General features: G+C 36.6%; 1 protein-coding gene across 5 annotated transcripts in view; it reads left to right on the top strand.

The window, feature by feature from the left end:
• CDK8 (cyclin dependent kinase 8) overlaps positions 1 to 21,597 on the top strand; it is a 124,297-nt gene that overhangs the window by 49,759 nt on the left and 52,941 nt on the right. For all 5 annotated transcript variants that reach the window (XM_046664872.1, XM_046664871.1, XM_046664870.1 and 2 more), the window contains exons 2-3: positions 11,816 to 11,891; positions 21,079 to 21,189. In XM_046664872.1, coding sequence (XP_046520828.1) covers positions 11,816 to 11,891; positions 21,079 to 21,189 — 187 coding nt within the window. The remainder of the gene's footprint in view (positions 1 to 11,815; positions 11,892 to 21,078; positions 21,190 to 21,597) is intronic.

The raw sequence follows: 21,597 nt of genomic DNA, 5'->3' as shown, positions 1-21,597 counted from the left end.
TATGTGTGCCCCTTTACCCTTTACATCCACCCCCCAAACCCCTTGGCCTCTGGTAATCAGTAATCTGTTCTGTTTGTCCGTGTGTTTATCTTCCACATATAAGTGAAATCATGTGGTGTTTGTCTTTCTCTGTCTAGCTTATTTTGCTTAACATAATTGCCTCAAGGTCCATCCATATTGTTGCAAATAGGATGATCTTGTCTCTTTTTATGGCTGAGTAGTATTCTGTTGTATATATACACCACATCTTCTTTATCCACTCATCAGTCACTGGGCACTTGGGTTGCTTCCACTTCTTGGCTATTGTGAATAATGCTGCAATGAACATAGGGGTGCATAAATCTCTTTGAATGGTTGATTTCAACTTCTTTGGGTAAATACCCAGTAATAAGATAGCTGGGTCGTATGGTATTTCTATTTTTAATTTTTTGAGAAATCTCCATACAGTTTTCCATAGTGGCTGCACCAGGTTGCATTCCCACCAGCAGTGTATGAGCATTCCCTTTTCTCCACATCCTCTCTTGGTGATTATAGCCATTCTAACAGGTATGAGGTGATAACTCGTTATAGTTTTTGGTTTGTGTTTCCCTAGGGATTAGTGATGTTGAACATCTTTTCATGCACCTGTTGGCCATGTGTATATCTTCTTTGGAAAAATGTCTGTTCATATCCTCTGCCCATTTTTTGATTGGGTTATTGGTTTTTTTGTTATTGAGTTGTATGAGTTCTTTCTCCATTTTGGAGATTAACCTCTTGTCGGATATATGATTTGCAAATATTTTCTCCCAGTTGTTGGATTGTCTTCGTTTTGTTCCTGGTTTCCTTTGCCTTCTAGAAGCTCTTTAGTCTCATGAAGTCCCATTTGTTTATTTTTTCTTTTGTTTCCCTTACCCGAGTAGACATGATATTTGAAAAGATCCTTCTGAGACTGGTGTCAAAGAGTGTATTGCCTCTGTTTTCTTCTAGGAGTTTTATGGTTTCACGTCTTCAAGTCTTTAATCCATTTTGAGTTAATTTTTGTGTATGGGAAAAAATAATGCTCTACTTGCATTCTTTTGCATGTGGCTGTCCAGTTTTCCCAGCACCATTTGTTGAAGAGTCAGTCTTCTTTTTTGGTTCATAGAGTATATGATAACAGTAGCTCTAAATGATTGTTTCCTTGTATGTAAAATGGCATATGATAATATGTTATTGTGAAGTCATTATTAAACAACATTCACCATATAAAGTGCAATTTCTGTCATAAGCTATGTAACTTTGAATCAGTTTTTCTTCATGCAACGCCTATAAAATTGTTCTCATGGCTAGCTGAGTTAAAATAGTACTGTGGGCAGTCAGTAACTTAACTATACTAAAAATTGTTTTCTTCCTTTTCCTTCCTTCCATACACGCACACGTATATTTGCATGTATGTCTGTATTATATCTCTGTATATCTCTATATATGCAGATATATAAATGTACACATGTATGTACATATTTAAGTGCATATATTTACATATGTATTTTTAATATGTTTATGTGTGCGTAATTATTTGTACAGAGAAAGCATCTATGCTCTCTCTACATAACTACATACATGTAAAATACATACTTTACATAATTTCAGAGCATGTGTGGCATGGATTTAACATGTATTTATGTATTTAAGTGCTTGGTATAGTACTTGGTGTATGGAAAGTGCTTGATACATGTTATCTTCATCTTGTGGGAATCCCATACCTTGTCTGCCTGCCAGGAAGTCACATTTATTGAATACTCACTTGTGGAGAAATGGGCTTTCTGGTATTTTGGAAAGTTGGAGGCAAAGATGTCGTTCCCACGCCTGGGAAATGACTTTGCTTTCTCTCCTCAGATGACACTTAATTTGCTTCAAGAACTAGGAGAATACCAGGCTTATAAACCTGCTAGTAGAGTAAGTTTCTGCACAATGGTATGAAAATGTCAAAATATAAAGGTTAGTATTAATATTGCTGCAAGACTTAAGCTTCTCCAATCTGGCACGACCTTGCTTTGTGAGGAGAGACCCGCTGGCAGCCCCCATCCACTCTGAAATATACTGCATCTTTTCTTACTCTGCGTGGCCACCTCACTTCTGGTAAGATGTTCCGTATTTACCTAATTACAGCGAGACTCTGTCCCGTTTTACCTTATGTGTGATTGGGGTGGGGCAATGGGTGGAACGAAACAGGGGAAAAGAGGCAAGTTTCTTCTTGCCAGTTTTTAACTCGTGTGAAGCACTGTACCTGTATCTGTGACTACTGTTAGACAGCCAGGATGAGTTTATCACTTCCTAATTCCATCCCTGTTTGTTTATGTATTGAAAATATTGAAATTTATAGTTTTCATACTTGTTATTTGACTTTTGGGTTATTGACAGTAGCTTCCTATTAGCCTTCTTGCCTCCGGTCTGGATCCTTCCAGTGTATGCTAATGTTGTATGATCTTTCCATAAGTCTAGTCTAATCAGAGCTTGTTAATTTTATTGTTTAACACTTTTTGCAACTATGTGAAACCTTTTCTGTGATACACAATCAGCAATTTGCTGATGTAGGAAATACACATACTTAATATCACTATTTCAGATTGCTTTTTAAATTGTTTATACTAGTTTATACTCCTAGTAACAATGCATGAGGGTTACCATTCCTCCATATTTTCACCAGTTTAAGTGAGAACCATTAAGTAGTGTTAAATATTAGTCTTAAAAGTTACTGGAAATAATAAAAATAAAATTCAAGGGTGAGAGAGTAGATGTATATTAATTTCGTTAAGTTGAAAAACTTTTGTGGCCAGATTTTTCTTTATAAATTCAGATTTAACGTTGTGTTACTAATGGTGCAATAAAGCTTCTCCATGTAAGAGTCAGAGTTGTAATGTAATGACTTCAGATCTCATCCTGTTTATTTTTTCAACAATGAGCATTCATAACATTCTTTTCAATTACAGAGTATTGTTGACAGGGTAGAAAGAAATTTAAGAAATTTAAGAAATGTTCAGGTGTATTCACTTGCCTGATGTAATAGTACTTTTAAGGAAAAAAATGTTTGAGGCCGAGTACAAATGAATTAGGCGGATATATGAAATAGCAAGAAAGACCAACCATTTGGGGGAAAAGTAGTATTGTACATTAGTTTCTGTTTTTAGCATTGCTCGTTTCTTCTAGCATGAATTTTAAGGAGAAAAACAGTGATTATAAATGACCCAATGTCAAAATATGGTTCTTAAAGTCAAGATGCAATAAATATAACTTTATTTGCTGTAGAGTGGTGTTCAGGAAAATGACACTTTGGAAATATAATGTAAGAAAGATTGATTGATAAGTAGTTTACTTTGATGGGAAACCCCCACGTTTAGTGATATCTGATCATTACTGTAATCTTGTAACTGAACAGATAGGAAAGGACCAACCTCCAAGGTTAGAAATGTTTTTAAGTTCTCAATGGCTGTTTCTCCAAACAAGGTAAAGATGAATTTGAAATATGAGAGCCAACAAATTTAGCTTGAATTCCATGAGCTAATGCAGAGGAGAGATTCATTGCTAGGTTTCCAAGAAGCTTTGTCACTTCTTGGAGCTTGGCATCTGGAGCTGCCAAGAAACTTGAAAGTAACTCTTGGTGGGCCTGTCTTGTTCACAGCTACCTATCAAGGGCTATAACAATGCCAAGCACAGGACCTCCCCCCAAATTGCCAAGAAATCCCCTCAAATCTAGAATTAGTAGTTTTAATAATCTTTTAAATAAGCTTATATCATTAACTAAGATGTTAACTTGTGGATTTCATTTGTCGGAATGATCAAAAGAACAGAAGATGTTAATATGACAAGGGATTTTAAGCAAAATATAATGTGACTGGCTAGAATGTGCTCTCTCAGAATTTACCCCAGTTTAAATCAAAGGAAGTGTTATTTCAATTTGCTTTAATGCACGTAAGATAATTGGGCACAATGAATGATAAAGGCCATCAGGAATGCACCTGTTGTCAAACAGTTTATTAGCCTGCTGTGGCAAGGGAGAGCATGTACCTAGGAATTTACTGAGGTGTCTCAGTAAGAGGAAGTGGGCAAAGGCTTGGTAGGGTTTGGGCTTGAGCTGAACGCTTGATTCTAAGGAAAGACTAGGGCAGTAGACCAGCTCTGGATTGGATATTGTCATGAAGTGGGGTCAGTTTGGTAATTGGGTATTTTAGCATTCACTTCAAGGTAGGAGTGATACAGAGCTGGGGACTCATTGGTAAAAAAGCAGTTATCACTGAAAAAAGAGCCATTTTAGTAATTTTTCAGCTGTAGCGTGGCCTTGGGTGAAACTTTATTTCTGGTTTGCCGTTTTACTGGCCTTGCCACTAATCTGTTAGGAGTATCACAACCTGATTATCAGTGGGGCTTATTTTCACTTTCTCAGTCCCTCTTTTTGGCTGGATTTAGCCGTTCATAACATTGTTCTGTGAAACCCAGATCTTCACTATTGCCAGAATTCTGTTGATCAGAACACTATTCAGAGAACCTCATCTATTGTTGGACTAAAGTCAGTTCTTTACGTATACTTTTTGTTTTTGTAAGGTTATTGAATCATCCAAAGCAAAAATGACTCTGCACATCTAAGACTTTGGAGATCAGATTTGAGCTCTGTAACACTGACAAATGCTGAGAGATTATTAACAGAGTCTGCAGTCTACTTCTAGGCCAAGAGCCAAAGTTCCAAGTATGGTTTTGGTGTAGATAGAAACTTTCCTAGGTTTGACATCATAGGGGCTGTCTGTCCTGTTTACTATTTTTAGTTTACTATTTAAAGAGTTGTTTAGTAGTTGAGTGTAATTGCCCAGGAACTAAAGCAAGCTGAGTTGCACCCAAAAGAAGGTGGCTACAATCTCAACAATCGGCTTGTTCGTACATTTTTGTGAAATGACAAGCAAATTGTAGCCAGATATTGGACTCATACAAGGAGTGGCTAGGGATGCAAAGAGCAATATTATGGGTATTATTGTAAGAGATAACAAGTGTCTGTTAACAATTCAGAAACTTAAACCAGCAGAGAGGAAAGAAAAGAGCTTGGGGAAAAAAAATAAGAGCATGCAAATTAAAGCATGGTAATTTTTGGTTCTGGCCATTTAGATCTTGTTCCCTCTTGGGTCCTGAGTGGAAGCTGTCTCTCTTTCATGCTGCTTGGTCCAAAGGTCTTGGGTAGAAGCTGTCTCATTCTCTAAGATCCTGTTGTGTCACTGTAATTGAGAGCTATGGATCCAAGGAGTTTTACTGCTCTTTTAATTGTTAACAGAATATGGCAAGGTCATTTCCATGGGAGTTCAAGTGCAGTCTTTCCCTGTTGATGCTTCGAAAATAGCCAGTCACCCAATCTGAGAGCATGTAGAGCTGATTAAGTGTCTAGCAAGAAAGATAGTTGTTTCCATCAGTGATTAGATCGAACAGCTCTGGAAGATTATTATGAATGGAAATGAATGGCTCATCTATTGACATATAATACACAATTAATTTATAGGAATTCAGTCATTGATTACCCAGGGAGTGAACAGTGAGAACTTTAACAAACCTCATGGCCTCTTGATTTCTACCATCAAGTGTACCATGCTTGTCTTTGATTGACAAAGATATTGAAACCTAGACACAAAAATCACTTTGAAGCAGTTATTGTACCAGTTTTTGTATATGAACATGAGAAGAGTCAGCCTTGTCTCAACTTAAAGTACATAATCACTGAACGTATATAATTGATATATTTTATTTGTATTTAACTAATCTGTAAAGACGGAACTCTTGATTTGTCAAATAATCAATTTGGAGAGAACAGAATTTTCATAATAGGAAATCCAAAGATATTTTAGGTGTAAAAGACATCTTATCAGTTTTATTATTTTGATTTTGGGACTTAAGTTCACAAAAGGCAAAATCAAGGAGTTTTAAATAATATAATACATGGTATCCAAAGGTTAGAAATAGTTTAAGGCAATATTTGAAAATCCAGCATTAAGAACATAATTATTAGAACCTTTAATTTTTTTCAAATAAATAAATTTTATTAAAAATGACTTAAAATATAGCTAAGGCCTAATAATATATATTTAAGAGCATTTTTTCCCTAGTTGGAAATATTAAGATCATTGAGAATACCAAAAATATCACAGTAGAGCAAGTTAGGCCGTTCAGTTCACATCTCTCAAGCGTGGAGCCAAACTGCTGTATCTTGCACAATCACTAAGATTTCACGCTGTAGCCCAGCATTCTCACAGGCCTTCTTCCCTCAGTACCATCATACCTCGGCATACAATGATAGTTGCTTGTGGTCTGCTTCCAAACTATCACATAATCAAAATAATTAAATCTTAAGTTTAACACATTAGCCTTTATGTAATTCATAATTTTTAGTATATAATTAAGCACATTGATTATTTCACCTGTTTTTTTGTTTTTTCCCTAAAACATAAGTTTCCCATGAAGGAAGCAGTGCACTGATTTACATTCTGGTGCAAGCTCCGTGATATGATTGACTACTCTATGTTTTCCTGTCATTGCAGCTGACAATATAATTCTCCAGAGCAGACTTTTACACAGAGCTTAAACTCCAAACAACATCTATTGACAGTAGGATCAATACTTCATGGTTTTATACGGTACAGAGCTAGTCTAGAACTTCTAGCTTCCAGCACTGCTGTTCAGAAATCCAAAGGTATCCTGAGTCCTGAGTCTGTCTTTTTTTTTTAGTTTATTTTTATTCAAATTTAATGGACATATAAAATTGTGTAAGTTTAAAGTGTACAGCTTGTTTTGATAAATTTATATATTACAATATGATTACCACCATAACGTTAGCTAGCACCTCTATCACATCACATAATTATCATTTCTTTTTTGTGGTAGGAACGATTAAAATATAGTCTCTTAGCAGCTGTGAAGTTTTCTGTAATCAGTATGCTGTGCATTATATCTCCAGGACTTCTTTATCTACTGGTTGCAAGTTTGTACTCTTAAACAACATCTCCCCAATTCCCTCAGCCCCTGGTAACCACCATTCTACTCTGTTTTTACGATTTCATCTTTTTTAGATTCCACGTATAAGTGATATACGGTTTCTGTCTTTCTCTGTCTGGCTTATCTCACTTAGCATAGGGCCCTCAGGGTCCATCCATTTTGTCACAAATGACAGGCTTTCTTTTTTTTCATGCTGAGTAACATTGATCCTTTCTAAGTGGCCCATTATCCATCCTCACTGGAAGCTTGTAAAAATCTACTGCTTGTCTCTACTTTTCTGAAATGTCTAAATACGGTGTCTTGATGTGGGTTTATTTTCATCCATTTTTGATGGGAACTCATTGGACCCTTCCAGTTTATACAAACCCTGTACTTCAGGGATTTTTAAAGTCCCGTGGGAAGTTTCCTTGAATTACTTCATACGTTTTCTTCCTCTCTTTTCTCTGTTCTTTCTTTCTGGACCTCCTGCTTATTTGTATGTTAGATTTCATGGACTAGTTCTCCAATTTTCCTATTTTTCTTTTAGGTTTCTCTTACTTGTTTTATTCTTCTATTTTCTAGGATCTCTCTTCAATTTTGTCTTCGATCCAGCCAATTCTCCTTCTCAGAGGTATCTTGTACTCTCTATTATCTGCTTTTGGAGGATTTTGCTGTGTAAATCTAATTGGTTCTCAGCTTTCTTCACTGTCAGCTTCTGATTTAGTTTTCTTGGATCCTCTTAGTCAGCTACTGTTTGTTCACTTACTTTCTTGTTTCCAAATTTTTTGCTGTCCTCTCTCCCATTTTTCATCCTACTGGGTTAATGCCTTTAAAAAATTCCCTTTCCCACAGTTTTAGTAGGATTTTAGGAGGGAAGTAAAGTTTGATATGTATGTTCAGTACTACTCTGTTTTTCCAAAGCACCACTTATTTTTTTAACCATTCCTTTACAGTCATTTTGTATTTTCACCTTACTCCTCCTATCTGTTAAAGGCGAGTGTTCATCATGATTCTACTATCTTCTTCTTTGGTCTTCTCACGTAACACGCTTTCTCTCAGCTTTATTTATTATTTTTAAATGTGATGTTTTCTTGTCATACTTACTTGCTTTGTACACTCCTTGAAGTGAAGTACATATACTCTTCACCTTTCTTAGGAGACAGCTGGCGTGAAAGACCTCTTCCCATCTTACCTCTGCCTATTTCCAAAATTCCGTCCGTCTTCAGGACTGTCAGCCTGTTTCAATGATATCGAACTGCTACTGCTACTCTGTGTTATTCTCTGAGCATACCACACCCTCTCTGTGCTTCTGTAGTTTTGTACATGCTCTTCCTATTTCCTGGGATGTCTCATGTAACTACTGATTTCTTTCCCCAACCCCTCTCTCCTTTCCTAACAAACTTAAGTCTTAAGACTCTGAAGCTTTGTTTCATCTTGCTTCAGCCCTTCAAGATATACTTGATCATCCTCTCTACTTATAGTACTTAGCACACTATATTGCCTTTACTTATTTATATAATCTGACTACTTCAACTGGATCATGACTGAAACTAGGGAACAAATCTTTTTCATCTCTAGCGTCCCTTTTTACTAAAAAGTATCTGTGTGGATGGAGAGATAAATAAATGTGCTGTGTGAACCCCAAAGCACTGTTATATTATGATGGTAATTATATTAGGTGATTTTCAAGAGGAGGTTACCTTTTTGGTAATCAGACATTTTTAAAGTTTTTTTATATTCTCTCATTTCACCTTTCTTTCTAATAATTTACTTTTATAAAATATAACACATGTAATTACTTGGGATAGGAGAGAGGACTGTTGGCAGATTAGAATTTTTTAGCTCATTGAGAAGAAATTTTCATACAGCAGCTTTGCCATTTTTCCATAAGAGAAAGTCCAAGGGTTCTTGTTAAGGAGGTGAACAGGTAAGTCTTTGGTTTAATTTATTTCCATTCCCACCACTCTCACTTTAGAGGGCTCAAGTCTAGGATGTTATCCTCAAATAGTAGATATGGGGAGCCATCTGGTTACACCAGTACCATGCACATGAAAGTGTGTAATAGACTTAATTCTGGTCCCCAGTTTCATTTTATTTTTGTGTTACCCTCTTTAACTTCTTTAAGTCTTTCAGAAATCATTCAGACTTGGTGAACATTAAGTACAAATATTCTTAATGTATTTTTAATATAATGAGTGCCAATGGTGTTTTACTAGAAAGTATATTGTAAAGCTGATTGTCATAAAACAAATCATTTTTCAAAAAAATAAGGAAGTAATTGGGATTTGTTTTCCCAACTAAGGATTTGGTGTAAATATGTTGTAAAAACAAAGATAATTTAAAATAATAAAGTATTAAATGGATTTAAATGAATTGATTTTATAAGGAGTTATTCACTTGTTCAATCAAACCTTCACTCTGTTTAGATCTCCAGCTCTGCCACCTCTGCCCTTACTTTTAGTATATGACCTCATTTTCAACATCAGAAAAATATGAAATCCACCAAAGCGAGAACTCCCCAAGCTTTTTGGGTCTGAACCAACGGCTTTGCACCTGTATCTATCCTTTTCGATATCCTTTCTTCTTATTACAATGGAAGAAGTATTTCTCCTTCTAGCTCTGAGTGTAATTTCTCCGCGGTGTTTCAGTCTTTACTCTCTTAATTTTTCCCTCCCTCTTCTAAATCAGTAGCTTCTTTTCTCTGGGTTCTGCCTCTCAGTACTTAACATATTCAAATCTCTTCCATCTTAAAAAGATAATAATTCTTTAACCTTGTGTATTATTGTAGCGGCTGCCTTATTTTCTCTCCTTCAAAGGAATAGCCTACATTTATTATCTCAGTTTACTTATGCCCCGTTCGTTCCTCAACACAGACTGCCACTACATCACTGCAACTATTTTTGTCTAGTCCATTATCCACTGGTGACTTGATCATTGCTAAATTCACTGGACACTGCTCAGTCCTCACCTTACTAGACCTCTCTGCAGCTTTTGATACTATTTGCTATTCTCTCCTTTTTGGAAATCTTTTTCTTGACAGTCCTTCTATTCGGTCTCATCTCATCTTCTCTCATGGCTTTGATTACTGTGTATATGCTGATTACAGTAAATCCATGTCTTCAACTTTCTCTTGAGCATTAGACGTGTTTATTCAGCTTCCCACCCCCACTTAGGTGTCGCACAAGTACTGCAAGCTCAACCTACACAAAATGGAAGTGTCATCTTCCTGTTCCCTGAAATCTTTTCCTCCTGCTTGTTTCTTCTTTCAGTGAATAATGTTGTCCTTAACTTGTTGCCAGAGGCAGAAATCATTATCTTTGACTTCTCCTTCTGTACCCCAGTATTCAATCACCAAGTGCTGTAGGTTCTGCTTCACTTGTGCAGTTTCTCTCCTCTCTGTAGCAAGCACACTGCAGTAGCCACCATCATCCCTCCTCACCTGAGTGATTCCAATGCTATTTACTTTCAACTGGTCTCTCTGCCTCCTGTCCTTATTTATACCTCTCAGCATTCAAAAGGCAGCCAAAGATATTTTTCCCAAGTAAAATATCATTGCTTTTTCTCTTGTTAAAAAATATTTAATGGAGGGCTTCCTGTTTTCTTGGAGTAAAAAGACTTTTATGTTCTGGTTCCTAATTATATCCCCAGCCTCATCTCCTGTTGTTTACTCTTATCTGTTCTTCCTCAAATGCTCTTCTCTCACCTCATGTGCTTTCACACTATGTTCGCCCGAGTCTCAACGTATACACGCTCACACACATGCACACATCCTACGTGAGCAGTTCTACAAGTGTGATGTGGTAACTCCTAGAGGTCCCCAAAATCCTTTCAGAGGGTCTGCAAGGTCAACACTGATTTCTTAGTAGTGCTATGATACTTGCTTTTGCCACTCTGATTCTCATGAGGGTACAGTGGATTTTTTTCAAAGGTGACAGACATAACGTGATGATACCGTTGCTCTGATGGCTAATGGTTGTGTGCTTTTTATTCTCTGTTTTTAAAAGTTCCCATTTTAAAATTCTAATTGGCTGAATATTGATCGCTACAACAAGCAAAGCTCTTCAGGGTCCGCAGTATTATCTAAGAGAATAAAGGGGTCCCGAGTCCAGAAAGTTTGAGACTGCCATTGAGGCCTCAGATGATATCTCCTCTGACAAGTCTTTGCTTGGGTCCTCCACCAAAGTAACCTTTGGGTAACCTCTGTGGTTTGTAGTTTCCCTATCATAGCACTTATCATATTCTATTCTAGTAGATTAGTTATTTGTCTGTCTAGGCCAGTAGACACAGAAAGCTCCATAGAAGAAGGAACTCTGCTGTATCCCCAGTACCTGGCACAGTACTGGAAACATAATAAGTGCTCCATAAACACATGTTGAGTGAATCTCTTTGATGGTATTTGGGGATACAAGAACTATAGCATTGTAAATTATAATCATTTTTTTGTACTTTAGTGATGCATTCATTTCTTAATTTTTTTGACCCACTAATATGTAAATGGGCTTTAGGAAGTAAGTTTTATATGTGTGTGTGCCGTACACACACATGCATACATAGAGAGGAAGCATATGTATAAGAGAGCAGGAAGAACCTATTACAGGAAGTCAAGAGCTCTATTTTTGAATTTTTCTCTTCTGCAAATAACAGTGGGCCTTGGACAAGTCTTTTTATTCCTTTGAATCTAACTTCTCTCATCAAATAATGGGATTGGACCTGATTATCTAAAAAAGTTTTCTGTATGACATTATGTGATTATGTGTGAAAGATGTCAAATGTGTATTAAATACGTGATTTATATTTTATTAAAAACACATAAATTTAGATTTGTCTGTATATTAAAATAACTTTGTTTTTACAGGAAAGATGATAAAGACTATGCTTTAAAACAAATAGAAGGAACCGGGATCTCTATGTCGGCATGTAGAGAAATAGCAGTAAGTGAAGCTCTTTTTATCATCATTATTATCAACTGACTTATGAGTGTCAACTATATAGGTCTCAGGATTGTGTTTGTCACATAGACACATTAATTGAAAGTTGGTAAATATTTTTCATACCAAGTATTTATTGAAATTTTTTTTTTTTGAAGATTGGCACCTGAGCTAACATCTGTTGCCAGTCTTTTTTTTTCCCTTCTTCTTCATCCCCCAAAGCCCCCCAGTACATAGCTGTATATTCTAGTTGCAGGTCCTTTTGGCTGTGCTATGTGGGATGCCACCTCAGGATGGCTTAGATGAGTGGTGCTATGTCTGCACCCAGGATCCAAACTGGTGAGAACCTGGGCTGTGAAAGGTGGAGCATGCGAACTTAAACACTCGACCACGGAGCTGGCCCCTGGTATTTGTTTTTTAAAGAGAAGTAAAGGTGGCATGTAGTGCTAGCAGAAACTTCTATATAAATTCACTTATTTGGGATTAAGTCAATCTCAGTTGTTTTTATAAATAGATATTTTCCAATAAATGTCACTAAATAGTTAAGGGTCCAGTTATTCTTTTTTTTTTTTTTGGTGAGGAAGATTGGTCCTGATTTAGCATCTGTTGCCAGTCTTGCTCTTTTTTTTTTTTCTTCTTCTGCCCAAAGCCCCAGAACATAGTTGTATATTCTAGTTGTATATCCTTCTAGTTCTTCTTTGTGGGATGCCACCTCAGCATGGTTTGATGAGCGGTATGTAGGTCTGTTCCCAGGATCCAAACTGGCAAACCTTGGGCTGCCGAAGTGGAGCACATGAACTTAACCTCTATGCCACTGGGCCAGCCTCAAGGGTCCAGTTGTTCTTATTATTTCATCGAGTGCAATAAAAGTGGCATTTACTTCATATAAAATTACTATTTCTATTTTAATAAAATGAAATTAATGTTACTTATATCAACTTAAAATGAGATTGTGTTATTTGATTTTCATTGTATCTGTTCATTTGAGTATGGAAAAATATATGCCTTTTTCTTTTGGAAGCATAGCTTTCCATATGGTAATTAGAATCTCATTTTGATTCCTAAGGAAAATATTCTTCATGTTAATGCATTATTAAATAATTATTCATACATTTTAACTGAGTATTGCTTCAGTGAGATTTTATTTCAGTTTTTGCTGTTGTAAAACTATGGGTCCAAATTAGTTTTTTCTGGCTTTAATCAGAATATTCTAGAATATATATTACAATCTTTGTTTTTGTTGCTTTCAGCCCTTCTGTCTACCCATAGATATAGGCTGTGTGACCTAGAGATAGTAATTTAAATAACTTGACTCATTTAACAGATTCTATAGAACCGGGTTTTCAATTAACAGTCATTTATTGTGTGTCATGTTGACAGGAAGTAGAGTAGGTAGCCGTAGAACAAGTCTGGGTCACTGGCCTTAAGTATTAACATGCTGATGGAGAAAGAGACTCCTAAATCTTATATTAACAAGAACAGTGTGCCATGCATTATGATAGAATTGTGTAGAGAATGGGAGAAGGGTATACATGTAAACTGGAGAATCAAGGACGGTTCCAGGTGTTGGAGGACATGTAAGAACTACGTCCATGAGGGAAGAATAGCCTGAGATGGAAGGTATTCTTAACCAAAGGTATATGCCATGGTGGAAATTGTATTTCATTTAATTGATAAGTTTTTCAAACTCTTGACTCTTGAGGCAAGATATCTATACATTAATTGTCAGTTCTTCAACATCTGCTATTCTGTATATTCTAGGCAGTTCTAAAGAATTAAAATCCATTTAATTATGGTCAGTTATGTTAGCTGTCATGGTAGTGATTACCTTTGGGGAGGGGTCAGGGAGTGACAGGAAGGGCAGATAAAGGGAGCTTTCAGGATGCTAGTAATGTTCTGTTTCTTGATCTTGCTCTGGGACTGGTTATGTGGGTTTAATGTGTGAAAACTCACTGAGCTGTGCACTTATGGTTTATGTGCTTTCTCTCTGTTTGTTATACTTTAACAAAAAGCTTGAAAAACAACAAAACTCCATTCACGTCAGGAACAGACATTCTTTATGTATGTTGATAACTCTAAATGCAGTTACGAAAGGTTATTTTTAGGGTACTTGATTGTGCTTCTTCCATTTAAGGTGAGCAGAAATTTTTAATTTTGATGAAGTCTAATTTACTAAGTTTTTCCTTTTATGACTCTTGTTTTCTCTGTGTCCTTTATCTACTTACTGATTGTGAGGCTATTTCCTTATGTTTTCTTCTAAAAGCTTTATAGTTTTACCTAACTTTTTACCCTATGATCTACTCAAGTTTTGTTTGTGGTACAATATAGGATTTAAGACTCTCCTCCCCATATGAATGTACAATTGTTGTAGCATCATTTTTTGAAAAGATTCTTCTCCATTGAATTCCTTTGGCATCTTTGTAAAAAATTTAATGACTTTGTAAGTGTGGGACTATTTCTGGCCTCTTTTCTGTTCTCTTGATCTCTTTGTCTATCGTTATGCCAATATACCAGTTTATTCTAGCTTTACAGCAAGATTTGAAGTAAGGTGATGTAAGGCCACCAGCTTTATCCTTTTGCTTAGGACGTTCCCTTCTATTTTTTTGTAAATGGTATTGAATTTATTCAAATGCTTTTTTCTACATGTATTGAAACGACTATATAGTTCTTCTCTTTTATTCTGTTACATTGGTAGACTACATTGATGGTTTTTTAATGTTTATCTAATTTGTGTATCCATGAAATAATCTCTGCTTGGTTGTAGATTGCTAGATTTGATTTGCTAGAGTGTTATTAAGGAGTTCTAGGTCTATGAGTTCGAAGGGTATTGTTCTGTAAATATATTGCTTGTAATGTCTTTGTCCTTAGTATCAAGGTTGTGCTGTCCTCCTGAAACAAGTTAGGCAGCCTTTCTTCATCCTCTGTTTTCTTGTGGAGTTTCTGTGTGATTGGTAGTTATTCTTCCTTAAGTGTTTCATAGAATTCACCAACCGCTATTATTTCCTTCATAGATAGAGAGCTCTTCAGATTTTATATTTCATCTTGTGTTTAAGTTGTATTTTTTGTGTAGTTTGTCGATTTCATTTAAGTTGTAGAATTTATTGGCACAAAATTGTTCATAATGTTCCCTTATTATCCTCTCACATCTGTAGTGATGTCCCTATTTCATTGTGGACTTGGTTTTTTATTTTCTGTTATATCTTTGATTTTTGCTTTTATCTTTATTGTTTCTTTCCTTCTACTTTTTTTTTTTTTTTAAGATTGGCACCTGAGCTAACAACTGTTGCCAATCTTCTTTTTTTCCCCTCCTTCTTCTTCTCCCCAAAGCCCCCCAGTACATAGTTGTATATTCTAGTTGTGAGTGCCTCTGGTTGTGCTACCGTGGGACGCTGCCTCAGCGTGGCTTGGTGAGTGGTGCCATGCCACCACCCAGGATCGGAACTGGCAAAACCTGAGCCGCCGAAGTGGAGCATGGGAACTTAACCACTCGGCCACAGGGCAGCCCCCTCCTTCTACTTATTTTTGGCTTACATTTTTTTAATCTTCTTAAGTTAGAACCTTAGGGCATTGATGTTTTTAAACTATTCTTTTCTAGTACAAGCCATTAAAACCATGAATTTCCCTCTAAGCTGTGTTTTGCTTGCATTCTAGAAATTTTGTTTCGTTGTGTTTTCATTGTCATTTAATACAAAATATTTTCAATTCTCCTGGTGATTTTTCTTCTTCCTTTTTTATGGGTATTTAGAAATATATTGTTTAATTTTTAAATATGTGAAGCCTTCTAGATAATTTATTGTTGATTACTAATTTATTTCCATTGTTGTCAGAGAAAAGAGATCCTCTATTTTAGAGATACATACTGAAGTATTTATAGTTGAAATCATGTGAGGTTTGGGATTTACTTGAAAATACAGGAATACCTCGGAGATATTGCGAGTTTAGTTCTAGACCACAGCAGTAAAGTGAATATCACAATGAAGTGAGTCACAGGAATTTTTTGGGTTCCCAGTGCATATAAAAGTTATGTTTACACTATACTATAGTCTAATAAGTATGCAATAGCATTATGTCTAAAGAAACAGTGTACATACCTTAGTTAAAAAGTACTTTATTGGGGCTGGCCCAGTGGGATAGTGATTAAGTTCTCGGGCTCTGCTTCAGTGGCTCAGGGGTTCACGGGTTCAGATCCCTGCTGCAAACCTAGCACTGCTCATTAGGCCATGCTGAGGCGGTGTCCTACATAGCAGAGCCAGAAGAACCTACAACTAGAATATACAACTATGCACTGGGGGGCTTTGGGGAGAAGGAGGAAAAAAAAACAAGATTGGCAACAGATGTTAGCTCAGGTGCCAATCTTTAAAAAACAAAAACAAACAAAAAAACCCGCTGTATGTGCAAAGTGCAATAAAGTGAAGCATGGTAAAACCAGGTTATGCCACTGTAATCCAGGGTGAGGTAAGAGGGGTGGTTGTGAATACAAATAGATGAAATGAGACAGGCTGGGAGTGGATGATGGTGCAGGGCACAGGGGTTTGTTTTACTGTTCCATTTTATTTACTTTTAAAAACATTTCCATAATTAAAGAAAAAAAAAATCCTTCTGGCAAGTCTTACCACACCTCTCTCCCTTCCATTTATTAAATCTTCCTCTGAGAAGTCCTGTGTCCCCACCACTCGCCTCCATTATTCTCTTGTGATCTGCACCCAGTTTGTTTCTTTTAAAGCACTTACTACAAATTATAATTACAAAGAGTTTCTTTTTTTGTGTGTGTTTGCTTATTTTCTATTTGTTGTTCCTACCCCCTCTGCAATTCATTTCTTCTCCAGTGTGTACTAGGTCTGACACATCACCTTTGCTCAGTAAATAATGTAAAAGGGAGGGAGGAAGAAACTCTGAGAATTTCTATTAAAGTTAAGAGCACTGCATATCTTATCCTCATTGTGTTGTAAAAGGTTTGTTTTGTATTTCCAGGATTTCCTGTGAGCTGGAATCCCTTTAGCCTAGTGCTTCATGGTACCATGCATATTCTAGGAGGCTGCTGCGCAGTTGGCCTAGGGGGGCTAGGGGAGCAGAGATAAAGCTGCAGACTCTGCTTTTAAAGCTCACATCTACTTTAACCTAGGCATCTCAGTTTTTCTTAGCAATTTGCAGAATTCAATTGAAAAAAACTCTCCACAGGTTAAAAAAAACTGGAATAATTTTCTCTATGCTTTTACGGTAATTTCAACTCAACTATCATCACACTTATCACATAAATTTAGAATTTAGTATTTTTGCTATGTTGTAAAATTTTAATATTAGAAATCAATATTTTAAAAAATTTATTTGTACTTTCAGAGTTCAGATTAAGTGTAATATTGTATGGCACAATTGGAATGAATTCAGTTGATGATGATCATTTTGTTACCAATAGTAAAACATTTGCATTTCTACCAGTGATCGTAGTTTTCAGGAAATTGTGAGATTTTGTTACCAGTAGAATTAGAAAAACTTAGGTGGTTTCTGTGATGGAACCCATTGTATAAATTTATTTAAATCTTTCCTTTAAAAATTTTTTAACATAAAATCTTTAAAAAGGCAAAAAATGCTTTGTAAAATGTTAAGAAATAAGCATCAACATGCTCTGTATGAGATGAAATGCTGAAGTTCTGTTCATCAGATATGACAACTCTGGAGTGCTCCCAGTCTCAGAGCACCAACCCCTCACTACTGCATGTAGCAGTTAAGACCCTAGCCAGGGGCTGGCCCATTGGTGCAGTGGTTAAGTTAGTACTTTCTGCTTCTCAGTGGCCCAGGGTTCGCTGGTTCGGATCCCGGGCACGGACATGGCACCGCTTGGCAAAAGCCATGCTGTGATAGGCATCCCACAAATAAAGTAGAGGAAGATGGGCATGGGTGTTAGCTCAGGGCCAGTCTTCCTCAGCACAAAGAGGAGGATTGGCAGTAGTTAGCTCAGGGCTAATCTTCCTCAGAAAAAAAAAGGAAAGCTTCTGCACAGCAAAGGAAACCATCAACAAAACAAAAAGACAACCTAACAATTGGGAGAAGATATTTGCAGATTGTGTAGCTGATAAGGAGATAATATCCAACATATAAAAAGAACTCATACAACTCAATAACAAAAAAACAAACAGTCCAATTAGAAAAAAAAAAAAAAATGACCCCAGCCAGATTACCTGAGCCCTCCTTCTGGCTTTACCACATAACTAGCTTGAAGGACCCAAAGAAAGTTACTTAATTTCCCTGTGGTTTAGTTTACTCATTGGTAAAATGGTAAAAATAGTATCTCATAGGGTTTATTGTGAGGAGCTTAGAACGCTTCTTCATACACAATAAACTCTGGGTGAATATTAACTACTCTCAATAAATTTTAGTTACCACCACTGCAGACACAGTATTAGAGAATTGTCTGCTTACTTGCATTTGTCTCCTGCTGGAGGACTTCAGCAGAAGGTTTTAGCTCATTTTGTGTCCCAGGACCTAGTGAAGCATCAACCACAGTGCCTGGCATGTAGTAGGCATTTGGTAAATGTTAGCCTTGCTAAATGTAGCATAGCTCCCTGGTCTTTTGGAAGTACTTCAGTATAAATATTTACTTAGAGGTAATTCCCCGCTGAGACTCTCATTCCATCTCCAATCCCACAGTGACCCTTCTCCTGATAAGTCTCCCAAAAAAACCACTCAACATAGAGTGTTTTACTTAATAGTAATAGTTATTTACAGTCATGCATCACTTAACAACAGGGATACATTCTGAGAAATGTGCCGTTAGGCGAGTTCATCGTTATGTGAACATCATAGAGTGCATTTACACAAACCAAGATGATATAACCTAGTACACAACGAGGCTGTGTTGTACTAATCTTATGGGACCACCGTTGTATGTGCAGTTCCTCATTGACCAAAACGTGACTATTCTGTGCGTGACTGTACTGTATTAGTTTGCCAAGGCTGCCGTAACAAAATACGACAGACTAGGTGGCTTATACAACAAAAACTGTTTTCTCACTGCTGGAGGCTATAAGTCCAAGATGATGGTGCCTGCAGAATTGGTTTCCTCTGAGACTTCTCTTCTTGGTTTGCAGATGGCCACCCTCTTGTGACCTCTTTACAGGGTTGACCCTTTGTGTATCCTAATCTCTTTTTGTAAGGTCACCATTCGGAATGGATTAGGGCCTATCCTAAGGATCTCTTTTTAACTTAATTGCCTCTTTAAAGGCCTATCTCCAGTCACAGTCTCCAGTCATGGTCTGAGGTGCTTACTGGGGATTAGGGCTTCAACTATGAATTTTGGCAGAACACAGTTCAGTCCACAACCCTTACTGGTACTTTGTTGTTGTTAGTGCCCTCGAGTCGATTCCAACTCCTAGCGACCTTGTGGGCAGCAGAGTGGAACCCTGCCCAGTCTTTTTTGCACCATCCTCACCTTCCAGCGCTGTATCAGCCAGTGCTCCGCTGCTATTCGTAGGATTTTCACGGCCAATGTTTATTTTTCGGAAGTGGGTGGCCAGAATCTTCTCTAGAAGCTCCGCTAAAATCTGCCCGCCATGGGTGACCCTGCTGTTATTTCACATAGCAATGGCATAGCTTTCAGCATCACAGCAACACTCAGCCGCCACAGTATGACAACCGACAGACAGGTGGGTGATGTGCTACCCTGACTGGGGAACGAACCCAGGCTACGGCTCTGAGAGCGCCGAATCTTAACCACTAGACCACCAGGGCCGGCTGTACTCTTACTTACTACTTACTAATAAAAGTCCTTACTCACTAGTAAAATCATTACTCTTGAAGATTTCATGTCTGACTAAGCAGATAGATTTTTAAAAAATAGAATGGGATTTTTTAAAGAAGTGGATTGTTTTTACGGTGAAAGCAGTGATCTTAGGTCCACAAATGAGAAGCCAAAGAGTGTGTTGTATGATACTCTTTAGTTTGTGTATTTTGTTTATTCATAAATTAATTTATTCATATATTCACCAAATATTTAGTGAGTGCCTACCAGGTGCCAGGCAGTGTGCTATATAAAGAATTACAAGTCAACAACCAAAAAAAGCCCATTCAAAAATAGGCGAAAGACTTCAATAGACATTTTTGCAAAGAAGATATACAAATGACCTATAAGCACATGAAAAGATGCTCAATATCATTAGTCATTAGGAAAATGCAAATCAAAATCACAATGAGATACTGCTTCACCCCATTAGGATATAGCTGTTAGAAATTTTTTTTAAAAAAGGAAAATAAGTGTTGGTGAGGATGTGGAGAAATTGGAACTCTCATATATTGCTGATGGGAATGTAAAATGCTTCAGCTGCTGTTAAAATCAGTTTGGTGGTTCCTCAAAAAGTTAAACATAGATTTATCATATGATTCAGCAATTCCACTCCTTAGGTATACAACCAAGGAACTGAAAGCAGGGAGTTAGGTACCTGTACACCAATGTTCATAGCAGCGTTATTCACAGGAGCCAAATCCTGGAATCAACCTGTGTCCATCAGCAGATGAATGAATAAACAAAATGTGGTATATGCATATAATTATTGATGTATTCAGCCATAAAAAAGGAATGACATTCTAGTATGTGCTACAACATGAATAAATCTTAAAGACATTATGCTAAGTGAAATAAACCAGACACAAAAGGACAAATATTGTGTGATTCTATTCACTTAGAGTACCTAGAATAGGCAAATTCATAGAGATAGGAAGTAGAATGGAAGATACCAGGGGCTGAGAGGGAGAGGGAAATAGGGAATTATTGTTTAATGGGTACAGAGTTTCTGTTTAGGATAATGAAAAAGTTATCGATAGTGGTGATGGTTGCATAACATTGTGAGTGTACTTAGTGCTACTGAATTGTATACTTAAAAATTGTTAAAATGGTAATTTGTATGTTATATATGTTTTACCACAATTGAAAAAAACAAAAAACCAACTAAACAATAACAACAAAATAGACAGATTTACTCAGTTGTATCTTTTCCTCACAGATTTTTACTCATTTGTTACTGAAGCACCTATATGGACCTCTCAAAATTGTGTGGGTACTTATTTGATTTTAAGGATTGAATACCATTAGGTTTTTGTATTGCCTTTGAATTACAAATGGTGTTGGTTTTTTTAAACCTTATTTTTATGGTACAGATTCTTTTTTTCCATAAACAAATGGATCTCCTTTCTTTTGCAGTTACTTCGAGAGCTTAAGCATCCAAATGTCATCTCTCTTCAAAAGGTGTTTCTGTCTCATGCTGATAGGAAAGTATGGCTTCTGTTTGACTATGCGGAACATGACCTCTGGGTAAGGTGAATTGCTGGTAGACTGGTGTCAGTCAGGGATTGTTAAGAATGACTAAAAACAATTTTAGGAGCTCACTTTACCATGCGATTTACATTTTTAAAATAAAAGTAACCTCATAGAATGTGACTGATGAATTGCCAAGGCTAGAGTGTTTTGTTTTGTATTGTTACGCTTTGATCTTATCAGTTTGACTTTTGTAACATAGTACAGAAAACTGTAAAATCTGAAGCGTATAAACACTTCATTATTGTTTCATAGCTATAGATTTTTGACAAAATAAAAAAGTAACTGTAATAACTTTTGTTATAAAATTTAAAAGCAGCATATTTGCTTTTATTCTGTGGTATTAAAATGAGAAGGTGATATCTGTCCCCGTGAAGGGAGACGAATGTGTTGTATTTGGAAGAT

This window comes from Equus quagga, chromosome 6, assembly GCF_021613505.1.
Source record: "Equus quagga isolate Etosha38 chromosome 6, UCLA_HA_Equagga_1.0, whole genome shotgun sequence".
NCBI lineage: Eukaryota > Metazoa > Chordata > Mammalia > Perissodactyla > Equidae > Equus > Equus quagga.
This window is presented reverse-complemented; position numbering and strand designations above follow the sequence as displayed.